At 34.5% G+C, this 12,276-nt stretch overlaps 1 protein-coding gene across 1 annotated transcript; it reads left to right on the top strand.

The window, feature by feature from the left end:
• The first annotated feature begins 3,243 nt into the window (after positions 1-3,243).
• Positions 3,244-12,269, top strand: LOC101219006 (protein ROOT HAIR DEFECTIVE 3 homolog 1). The gene is made up of 24 exons (XM_004141633.3): positions 3,244-3,407; positions 3,494-3,531; positions 4,381-4,530; positions 4,800-4,866; positions 4,983-5,085; positions 6,399-6,469; positions 6,595-6,658; positions 6,742-6,807; positions 6,927-6,974; positions 7,063-7,125; positions 7,217-7,273; positions 7,689-7,847; positions 7,922-7,990; positions 8,096-8,187; positions 8,757-8,835; positions 9,124-9,289; positions 9,499-9,623; positions 9,805-10,067; positions 10,162-10,258; positions 10,368-10,535; positions 10,778-10,882; positions 11,260-11,354; positions 11,433-11,529; positions 11,687-12,269. Exons 2-24 carry the CDS (start codon positions 3,528-3,530, stop codon positions 11,933-11,935), a joined length of 2,457 nt encoding a protein of 818 aa, XP_004141681.1. The 5' UTR covers positions 3,244-3,407; positions 3,494-3,527; the 3' UTR covers positions 11,936-12,269.
• The last annotated feature ends 7 nt before the right edge of the window (positions 12,270-12,276 follow it).

The following is a 12,276-nucleotide window of genomic DNA, read 5'->3' as shown; positions in this document are numbered from 1 at the left end:
CGAGTTTCGTTTTCATTTTTCTTACTACATTATTGTTATTTATTAGTGACCGATCTAAAAGTTTACCATATTTTATAAATATTTTGATTTATTTTATTATATTTAAAAATATTTTTTATAATTTATTTTTAATCTTTTATTCCATTTCTAAATCTAAATTTTAAATTTTAAGTTTTAGTTTGAGGGTGTTTGAATCGAAAAAGTATAAACGTACCTTTGCAAAAGCTAATCCAAACACTCTATTTGTCTAGCATTTATCTTTCCCTTCATGAAGTTTGAATTTACGTTTGCTATACACTTAACTATAATGTCGATAGATCCAGTGAATATATATACTGTAAAAACTCAAATAAAATTACATTAAAGTATGTTGTAGAGGTCACATCTATCTTATTTAGAAGACTCGGCCATGAATAAAATAGCAAACAAATATCCAATCCAACTATTGACAAATTAAGTTTGCACTAATTTTCAACACTTTTAACAAATTTATATAGTTATATTTGTATTTGATCTTTTTCTTTTTTTGGTTGAGTTAGAAAGTTCTTGTTAAACTTAACCAACTCACCCTTTCTTCTTCTTCTTTTTGTTTGTTTGTTTTTGTAGGGTAGGGGTTGTATAAATGATTGAAGTCCATTACACATCAAATATCAAAAGCCCAAAGACAAAGAAGGCCACTCCAAGTATAAGTGGTTGAAGTGAGGATGGGCCAAATTTAATCAAACTATTGATATTGATCAATGATTTAAGAGATCAATAAGAAAACAAAGGGAGGCAGCCTAAGACCATCATCACTCACCCACATGCCTATCTCATTATTACCAAATAATTAGCTTTTGCTTCATAACATAGCAAGTGAAAATGTAGCATAAGGTAGCATTTTAGCCTTTAGTTTTGAGGTACCTTTCTAATTAGCCTTAGTTTTGTGAGCAAATATATATGGAAAACTCTCAGATTAAATTTTCTTTTTATGTTTTATGTATTTAAAGATTTAGAACAAATTTACAAGCGTTATAATAAAGTAACATGACTAGAGAAGTAGATAGTTTTGTTGATATGATAACGTCAATCGTTAAAAATTTGTTATTGTTTAACCATCATTAGAATCAACGAGCTAAACCTAATATCTTTCCAAACATCCCTCGTAAACTTCTCCACTATTATGAAAAGTTTCACTGTTTCTCTCTAAGCCATGATCCTCGTCAAATAATTATTAATTAATTAGTATGTTGTTTTGGATGCTAGGTTTTTTGCAAAATGTTATAAGAGATTTGTTTCGTGTTAGAAAGGTTTAATGAATCGATGCGGTCTAAACACTATACGAGGAGACTATGAATTTGGTTTTAAATCGTCCGAGTTAAAAACATTTAAGTTTGAGTTTGTTGAATTTCTTCTGGTATTCACCAAGTTTGAAAAATGGTGACTAATACAAAAACATTTAAGAGCTTTAAATAACCTTTTATTTTTAACCCAACAATATAATTATAATTATCCATAAAATACAAAACATTATTGGTAGTACTAACTTTGGAGGGTTATAAGATTCTTACCATATACGACACCTCTTCAAAAGAGAATGAACATGAGTTGTGTTCACGAGGTCACAAGCAATAGCTTAAAAAACATCACAATTAGAGATATCGATATTAAAGTGTCAACTCGACATCGACGAGTAAGGAAACTCCTTTTGATTCGGTTTAGTCAACTCGATCTTTCAGTCTATGTGTTCACATTCGATTTGTCGAACTCATGACCATAATTAACTCACAATCAGTGGCAGATCTTTATTGACAGCAGACTTCGAACTGTAATTGACTTGAACTAAGTTGGAAGAGGATTAACAAACAAAGTTAACATTAAACTACTTATCAATATTAAATATTAATTAGTCTCTTTATATATATTATATAAAAGACGATAAAGTTGAAGAGGATTGAAGTGTTTGAACGTATACATACTTCCAAATCTAAATTTTCGTGTAGAATGAGAAGTGAATATAAAAAAGGAAAGCAATGCGAAGTGTGGTGGCACACGTGCGTAGTGCAGCCCGATGGACGGCCACCGGTGGCGCTCAAAAGCGTTGAAACCATCACACCGTCCATACCTTTTTCTTTAGAGCAAATGGGGACCCACTGTCCTCATGGACGGCCTTGTGGACCCTAACACGGGCCCACTTTCAACTCAAGAACACGTCGCCCACTCATCAGGTCGGGCCCGCCATGTTCATTCTCCCACCCGCTTTTACCGTTTTACCCCTTCCCTTCAGAAATTCTAACTCTCCTCCGGTCACCGTCTGAATTCGTCAGAGCCGCCGCTTATTAAAATCTAAACTAATCTACTAATCAAAGTTCATCAAAATGATAAACTTTGATTTGACTTTATACCTTTTTATCTTAAGAAAGAAAAAATAATACCCAACCCATCAACAGTATCAAAATTCATTGCAAAAGTATATTAAAAAATAAAACAATTTTGATACCCCAATTTCATTTGCAATATAAGGTTCAAATTATCTTAATCTAAACGATCCAAAAATTTAGAATTTTTCTAAGACTAAAATATATTTTTGTTATTGTCAATTTGGTTTTAAAAAAATATTTAGTTTGATTAACCAATCCAAAGACTTGCTGTTTGGATCATCTGTCCCCTTCTATTGTATTTATAAAAAAACTAAAGTCTCAAGTGGTATATAGCAAATCTAACATTGAATTTTATCAAACATAGAAATATAAATATAAAGATTCAATCATCATTTAGTATTGTTTTCAAAATGTTTTTAAGATATTAATTCAACACCAAAATTCACCTTAAATAATTGAAAGGTGCATTCATTACTAATAACCTAACTTCAAAAAAATATTTAAAGTACGTTAAAAAAAACATATTTCTAAAACACTAAAACTTATATATTATCAAAAACAAATTCATAATTTATTTAAATTTAACTTATATAGCACCCTTTTTGTCAAAATGAATTTAGTTAATCATTTAAGAGAAATAGACTTGATTTTTGTTCTTATAAATATTCTACTAGAAAAACAATATGATGAATAGAGATTGAAGAAATTAATTTTTAGGTTAGAAGGAAAAAAGAAAAGAGAAATAATGATTAATTAAGAAAAAGGAATTTGACAACATCAACTGGGGTAGAGAATTAATGACGTGGCATCGAAGTAAAAAAGAAAAAGAAAAAGGAAAATCCAATTATCAATTAAGAATTTTATTATTTTATTTGAAGGGAGGTCCTTTCTTTGTCTAATAATTCTATTTCGGCCCTCCAAATATTTATCGGTCGCTCCTCTCGAGCGTTCAGCATTTTGGAAATCGGAACCAACAAACAGAGACAGTCAAGCCTGCTTTTCGAAGATCAACTCCCATCTCCATCTTCATCACCGACTTCCGAGAAGGTTACACCTCCTTCTTCTTCCCTCTGAGATCTGTATTTTTCTATCTCTTCTCAATCGATCTCATACATTCTTTGCCCCTTTTCCAGCTTCCAATCTGCATCAGCTTCCCCCTTCCTTCAAATGGGTACGTTTTTTCTGTTTAATCTATTTCCTATCCAGCTTGTGTAATCTGCATGGAGATGATCCATTTGTATTTCCTTCAGCTTAATCTGAGCGTTTTGTTTGATTTGCGTTACGTTGAAGCATCATCAGTGTAATTAATTTCGTTTTTTTTTCTTTTCCAATTCAATTGGGCGTGAGGTATAACGTATGGATATAGTTTGATTATACATTTCCTGCGCCTGTTTTTTTAATTATTGTTATTGCTAATAGAAGGATTCGAGCTACCTCTATTAGAGCGTGATTGATTTGCTCCAAATCTGTTACGGATGATCATTCTATTCGGGAGTGTTAGATCGCTGAATTCTATTCACTATCTGGTCTCAAAGAGCGTAGGAGGATTCCAAAATGAGACGTTTGTGCTTTTGTTTTGTCTTGTTCTCTTTATGGTTTTAGCCAATACTCCTGGCTGACGGGATTTATGGATTGTGAAACTTGGGTGTCTGGCTGGCAAGTTCTCTCGGTTGAGTTGAGTATAACTTTTAGATGCGTCCTGAACTGTGTGGTTGCGGCTAACAGAAATGATTCTTTTCAAGACTAACTTATTTAAATTTGTTGAGAAAAGAAGTTCCTCTTTGCTGTAGTCACACTTATAAAGCGACAGTGAGTGAGTTTTGGTTAGTTTCTTCTGGAAATTGGAGAGCATTATTGATTCTTATGTTGGTCACTCCTTCAAGAGTAATATTTTTGGCATCATAGTGACATCGCAACAAAACACTTAAGTTTATGAGCTTTTCTTGCTTGATTTATCAGTCTTTTTATAGTTCTACAACTACAAGGTTCTAATAAGCAAAATATTTTCGTATTTTGGCAGCTAAGAGCGATGAAAGTTGCTCTGTTCAGCTTATAGATGGAGATGGAGGATTCAATGCCGATGGAATTGAGAGCTTTATCAAAGATGTGAAATTGGGGGAATGTGGACTTTCATATGCAGTAGTGTCCATTATGGGCCCTCAAAGTAGTGGTAAGTAGTTTGCTTTCAGAAGCTTGTTGTACCAAAAAAATAAATTTAAGTTCATGCTTCCTGGCTCTTGCTGGTACTTTAGTTATTTTATTTTTTTAAAGAAGTTGGTGTTCTGCCTCTGTATTTTTAACTGTGAATTTCAATTTAATTATTCAACCTTTATGTTTACTTCTGTGCATTTGGATATTTGAACTCAGATTGATATCTTCCCTTCGTTTTATGGTCTCTTGATAAATTCTTATTAGCTTTTTAATTTATAATCTGTTTAGGGAAGAGTACACTACTAAATAATCTGTTTGGAACCAACTTCAGAGAGATGGATGCTTTTAAAGGGAGGTAAGTTATTCTTGTCTCCCGATGTCTTTGGTTTTTGTTGATAAGGAACAATCCTTTTATCTTTGGTTTATTTCGGATCTGTGGCTGAAGAGTGAAAAATTGATGTCATTTTCTAGGTCGCAAACAACTAAAGGTATATGGTTGGCTAGATGTGCTGGCATCGAGCCTTGTACACTTGTAATGGATTTGGAAGGAACTGATGGAAGAGAGCGAGGAGAGGTGCACTCCTATGCCCTTTTTGGGTTTTCACATGTTTTATTTGCTTGTACTTTCTTCTATTTTTGCCTTTTATATTTCCCCTCAAATGTGTTTGCCAATCTTTTGAATTCAGTATTATTGCATGCTTCTTTTTGCAAAGATTGTTTTAAAAACAATATTTAAAAGAATAGTATTATTCCTCGCCAACTTTGATAAACTCATTTGATAAAGGGGGTTTTCAGCGGGGAGGGCTTCTCTGACTTATTGAGATTTTAGTAGCACCTAGATGAAGATTCTGTAGTCTGAATTGTGAAAAGCTTTGGGTCATATTTTAGAAATTTATGTTCAATCCTCTGCCAGACGGCACTCAACACTGAGGTGATTCCTAGGTACCCATCTGAGTGTATCTGGAACAAGAAGGCTCCTAGAGTTTCAAGAATTTTCATATTCACTTTTAACGACAGTCAGTCCAAAAAAGAATTCCAACTTCTGTCTTTATGTGTAAATAACTATGAATATGGCGACAAAGGTCTGAAGACACATTTTTCGTACTTGTTTGTTCCGGAAGGTTTACAGTATTCTATTTCTCCACTTTGATCTAAATTGGTGCTTTCCATGTAGGATTCATGATTTCCATCTCCAAGCCCTTTTTGGCTTAGGCTTTTGAAAATTGATATGTTCTGTAGATGGAGAAATTGGGGTGTGTTTTGTGTTTTGGGAACTTTGGAAAACGAGAAACAAATGCACCTTGCAACCCTTTGCCTTCTATTAGACCAATTTGATCAACTAGCCACTCCCCTGCCTCCTTTCATGTACTACTTTTTTTGCTGTTTCCTCTCACAATGTGTTTTTCATATTGATCAATGAAACATAAGTTTTATAACTGAAAAAATAAGTTTCCTTTGAAAAACTGAATGGGTGTGAATTTTAGATTTTCTTAATTAATTATTATTGTTATCAATCATTTTCTACGACCTTACTTGAACAGGATCTGTTCTATAGGTTGTACATCTGTGTCCTTGAGTTCTAAAGTTATCAATCATTTTTCTGAATTTCTTGGTCTATCAATTCTAAATTATTCTATAATTATAACTATTTGGTGTTTGGTGTTTAGTGTGTAGGAATATCTCATCTCCCCCTCCTTTTGTAACCATCTTTTGATAATGAAAAATTTGTTACTTACCCACACCCACACACGTATGTGTATATATGTATGTATGTGTGTGGATGTATGTATGTATGTACTTATGCAAACATTTTTTTTTTGTATCATAACAAGCTAAGATGTACACTTTGGTTGTTTCTTAATTTGCTTTTGTCACATTCTTTTTTAGGACGACACTGCATTTGAGAAGCAAAGTGCCCTCTTTGCGCTTGCTGTGTCAGATATAGTGCTAATAAATATGTGAGTGTCCATTAGTTTTGTTCAATATTTGTTTTATCTTGTAACATGTGTTTCCATGCGATTTTCTTCTAAAATTAATTTTTTTCTCACTATCTCATTTAAAAAGTTGTTACAATTTAATTTAGGTGGTGTCACGATATTGGTCGTGAGCAGGCTGCAAATAAGCCTCTCCTCAAAACTGTATTTCAGGTATTCCCTTTAATCTGGTTGGGGGGTCATGGTGTATCTTTTATAGTATTAATTTAATCAATTTCGGTTGCCGTTGTATGCAGGTCATGATGAGATTGTTCAGTCCACGTAAAACAACACTAATGTTTGTCATACGTGATAAAACAAGGGTCTGTTTCTATTTCCTGGGTAGTTTATATCTTGAGCAGTTGTAGAAGAACCATATGTTGCATGCTTTTAACTTTTCTAATTTTCTTTGTTGCTTTTGTTAATTTTTCTCTGTATGCAGACACCATTGGAAAATTTAGAGCCTGTTCTTAGAGAGGATGTACAGAAGGTAAATTATTGGTGCTCTTAGATATTGTAACACTAAGAAAGTGCTTTTTGTTCTCATTTGAATTCCTCTACATCTGTTTTGACTGCAGATTTGGGACTCTGTTCCGAAGCCATCTGCCCACAAGGATACTCCTCTAAGTGAATTTTTTAATGTGAGTCCTCATTGTCTTTATGTCAAATGGATTTGTATGGGGGGAAAAGAATTCCATGACGATCTAACATTGATTTCTTTTGAACTATCAGGTTGAAGTTGTTGCTTTATCCAGTTATGAAGAAAAGGAAGAGCAATTCAAGGAGCAGGTATATGGATTTTGTGATACTCTATAATGATCATCAGCACCAAATGAAAATTAATCTTATTTCATTCCCCATTCAACCCGAAACATATGGAGAGGAAATTTTGAAATATTGTCTATAAATAACTTTCTGAAAAATTGCTGGAGCTCTGGATGTTCTATTTTTTTGTGGCTGAATAGTTCTTTAACTATTTATTTTGACATTTCTCAGTTTTTGATATTATACGTCTACCTGTTATAGTTGTTCATGGGAATTAAATATGAAAATCTGAACGTTTTCTTCTTCCTTTTACATACGTGTGATAGGATTTAATTTTTTGTCTACTCCTGTACAGGAATGTTATGTAATGGTTAGAGGGTAGTGTTTCTGTAGATAATTGTTCTTGACATATTTTGTGTATTATTATGTTGGAAATTAGGTGGCAAATTTGAGACAGAGATTCTTCCATTCTATTGCCCCAGGAGGGCTTGCTGGAGATCGCAGGGGAGTTGTCCCTGCTTCAGGTTTTTCTTTTAGTGCTCAGCAAATCTGGAAAGTCATTAAGGAGAACAAAGATCTTGACCTTCCAGCCCATAAGGTACAACAGTGACCAAATTCATGTTTGGAAATATATAGTCAAAGGTCCAACTTTGATCCATGGCATGCCTGCAGGTTATGGTGGCTACTGTTCGCTGTGAAGAAATTGGCAATGAGAAGTTTACATGGTTTGCATCAAATGAGGTTTAATTTACAGGCGTTTAATTATATCCTTGTATATTTTTATTCCCATCCTAATGCATCCTGCCTTCAAAACTTACCATAAAATTTATTTATTTATTCAATCAGGACTGGTTGAGTTTGGAAGAAGAAGTACAATCTGGTCCAGTTCAAGGTTTTGGAAAGAAGCTAAGTTCGATCATTGATACTTGTTTATCAGAGTAAGTAGTGCCTGTGTTACAAATGTTTTGATAGTTATCTAGGATGCATTCAAGTGAACACTTGTGACCTTACATATTTATGTTCTTCTCACGCTAGCTTTTGAAGATCCTAGAAAAGTGAGGCAAGGTCATGTAAACAGAAGGTTTCCATGGCATTGTGGGTTCATTTTTTCTCCTCATTATTCCTTGTCCAATTTATAGAGTAGGATTATCCTCATTACGTAAAGTTGGGTAAAATCATGAATACAGAATCTCTGTGCATGATTGTTGGTTGGTTCCTTAGTGGGCATTCTCTTAAATGATGATTTTGCTGTGGCCTTAGAAGTGAACACTTTATCTCTTGGAAACTGTAGTTCAAATATCATGACAAGATGCCCTGCTTTGGGTATTCAATGACGATAATTTTTTGTATTTATTTGTTAGCTCTTATTTTGTTGGGTTATAGCCTATTCTTGATTTAGTTCAGTTCTTTGAGGGTTTTTTTTGTTTTTTCTCTTATTAATTTTTGTACCTTGAACATTGCCATGTTAGTTTATTCACCATGAGCATTTTGTACTTTGATGATTTAGGTATGATGCAGAAGCCACATTTTTTGATGAAGGTGTGAGATCTGCAAAGAGAGCACAACTTGAAGAAAAATTGTTGCAAGTAATAATTCAAATTTTTATTTTTTAATCTGTAAGCGGCTGCATAATTTATTAGAAGTTAAAAGATTTGATATAAACTATTTCGCAATTATTTTTTCATATGGTTTTGAGTGTTAATGTAATCTTGGGAAGTAACTTCTAGAAGGTTCCTCCAAGAAGATCAACCTGCTGCATTTAACTTCAATCCCTTGTTTTTTCTTGAAAGTACAATTTCCATTTACGATCGCTTCCTTTGGATTCATTATTTTGATGACCATTTGTTTGTGGCATGTTTTTCCTCATTGGCTAGCTTGTTCAATCAGCCTTCCAATCTCTGTTGGGACACATAAGGTCTGGGACATTTGAAAAGTTCAAGGACGCATTTGATAAAGCTTTGAATGAAGGGGAAGGGTTTTCTTCAGCGGCCTCTAATTGTGCTCAAACTTACATGGCTATTTTTGATAAAGAATGTGCTGGTAGGTTGAATTAAAAAAACTCTGCTTCTAATTGGGTTGTTTCTCTTCTGCCCCTTTTGTATGTGGAGAACAGTTAAATTGGCAACTGGTCCCGATTTCTTATGGTGTAAAATGTTTTCAGTTTTCTCAAACGCTTCCATTCTTTCTCAGGGATTAGAATGAGTTTTGTTTGTTATTCTCTAATGTTTGTTGACTTGTTTTCATTGCAGGTGCTATCATTGAGCAAGCGAACTGGGACACTTCTAGAATAAGGGACAAACTTCGGCGTGATATTGATGCTCACATTGCGACTATTCGTGCTGATAAATTATCTGAACTTTCCACACAGTTAGAGGTAAAACATATTTTATGGCTCAGATACTGGACTTCTAATCTAGGTCATTACAGAAGGCACTCATTGAGTGCTAAATTTTCTCCCATAATTTTTTGTAATTTTCTGAAACATTTGTAGCATTTGGATGATTATCAAACGATTTCCTTCCGAGCGTTACTGATGATGATAATAATAATTGCAGAAAAAACTGAAGGATGCATTGTCAGGACCCGTAGAAGCTTTGCTAGATGGAGCTAATAATGAGACATGGCCAGCCATAAGAAAACTTCTTCAACGAGAGACTGAGTCTGCCATCTCTGGGCTGTCTAAAGGACTAGTGGGTTATGATATGGATGAAAAAACTGAGGAAAAAATGCTTACCCATCTTAAGGATTATGCTAGAGGTGTAGTTGAATCAAAAACAAGGGAAGAAGCTGGAAGGGTCCTGATTCGTATGAAGGATAGGTATCAACTTTTCATGGATGCATCTAATTCGAACATTCTTCTTTGATAGCATTCAGTATCCATTGGTATTGATATTATTTAACATTGCAAACAGGTTTACCACATTGTTTAGCCATGATGCGGAGTCGATGCCACGTGTATGGACAGGGAAGGAAGACATACGGGCAATCACCAAAACGGCTCGTTCTGCTGTATGACATGATATTATTAATATTTGTTTCCCTTTTCCCTATTATTTATACGTTTTTTCATTTATGCTTTTTATTTAAATTGTATAATTTATATTTTTGTGTGCTGTAGTCCCTGAAGCTACTCTCTGTAATGGCTGCTCTTCGTTTGGACGATGATGATTCCGGTGAGATAGACAATACTCTATCATCTTCCTTGCTGAATATTCCAAACAGTAGCAATACAAAAGATAGGAGCATTATGGCAACTGACCCTCTTGCCTCAAGCTCATGGGAAAAAGTAAGTATCTTAGAGTCTTGCTTTGCCCTCCTTATTTCCATCTCTTGAAATTTTTAGTTGCGGAGGATACAAGCGAAAATGATTCACTGGCTCTTTGGGAGGTAGTGGAATTTACTAAATAACAACTATCAATCTTTAGCAACTTCTCTACCAGGAGTTGCTGTTTTGGTTCGGAGTGATCAGTTGAACCGCGTTTTCTATTGCCTTCTTATGCTGGTTTTGACGTCTCTTTCTTGTTACAGGTTTCACAATCACAAACGTTGCTTAGTCCTGTTCAGTGCAAATCTATATGGAGGCAATTCAAGACAGAGACAGAATATACTGTTTCTCAGGCTATTGCTGCACAGGTAATAAATAGAACTTGTTTACTAATTGGATGTTGCGTGTCGTCTGATTTTCTTACAAACTATGATGGCTACAATTGCAAAGGCATTTTCAGAATCCAGTCTATGATGATTTTCGAGTTTGGCCTTCAATGTTTAGTGCACACCATAGAAAATTATTCTGAATATTGAGATTGACGATTCACGACCTCATTGTGGTTGCATAAGCCTAATCAAACAGCAATATAAGTTTCTTATAAAGAAAAAGAAAATTTGATCAACACTTCAATATTTCACACTTGATGCTTGGGTCCGCTCTATGTTTTTAATCAAATCTAGTCTGTCGGTATTATTAGTTAATCAAAATTAATTATTGCGCATGCGTCTATCTCATTTTGCAGGAAGCAAGCAAACGTAATAACAACTGGTTGCCCCCACCATGGGCAATTGTTGCGATGGTGATTCTTGGGTTTAATGAATTTATGACCCTTTTAAGGTATGTGTTATTTTCTGCATTACATAAAATGCGTGAGATTGTTTTCTAAGTTCTTGCTTACTCCCCCTTTGTTGACAGAAATCCTTTATATTTGGGAGTAATTTTTGTTCTCTATTTACTCGCCAAAGCCCTGTGGGTTCAGCTAGATGTTTCTGGGCAATTTAGCAATGGTCTTGTAAGTATCGAATCTAAACTTATTTTTCAGCGCTTTTGGTGCCTGTATTCACTGTTCAGTGTGTCTCATGTTTCAATCGGGAAATCCAAAACGAAAAAGAAAACAAAGTCCAATTTATCCAAAGGAAATCTGACTTATGATTTTTATTTTCGACCAGCTTCCGGGACTTCTTTCGTTGTCTTCTACATTCGTGCCTACCGTCATGAATCTTCTTAAAAAATTAGCCGAAGAAGGACAACAAGGACCACAAAGGAATGCAACTACTGAACCTCACAGCCACCCTACAATGACAACAAAAAGCATTCGTAACAACTCTAGCAACGATTTGACATCAACGGCATCATCAGGAGTGACGGGGATAGAGACCGGTGGTGGGGAGAAGTCAAGTCGCTCAAAGGAAGAGTAAAGGGTTGAAGAAGGGAAAGGAGGTAATATTATGGATTTAATTTCTTCCATTGACCCATTTTGGCTGGCGTCACCAAAAATAGTATTCATGGTTTGTTAACACTATTGGAAGAATGAATGAATGAATGAATGAATGTAAGAAGAGAGCAAAAAAGGCTGAAGTTCAGGCTTTAATTTTTGTGCTGAGAACCTCATGCTGTGGTTTGGGGTTTTGATAAGAGAAAACCCCCTTCATATAATGATGGGTTTTCATATATCAGTATAGTTTGTTGTTCTCTTCATTCTCTCACCCCTTTTGGGTTTGAATAGACTAAGAATGTTTTCTTTTTCTTCTTCTTCTTC

The sequence above is a fragment of the Cucumis sativus genome, chromosome 7 (assembly GCF_000004075.3).
Source record: "Cucumis sativus cultivar 9930 chromosome 7, Cucumber_9930_V3, whole genome shotgun sequence".
NCBI lineage: Eukaryota > Viridiplantae > Streptophyta > Magnoliopsida > Cucurbitales > Cucurbitaceae > Cucumis > Cucumis sativus.
Note: the sequence above shows the minus strand (reverse complement) of the source record. Positions and strands in the feature narration are given on the sequence as shown.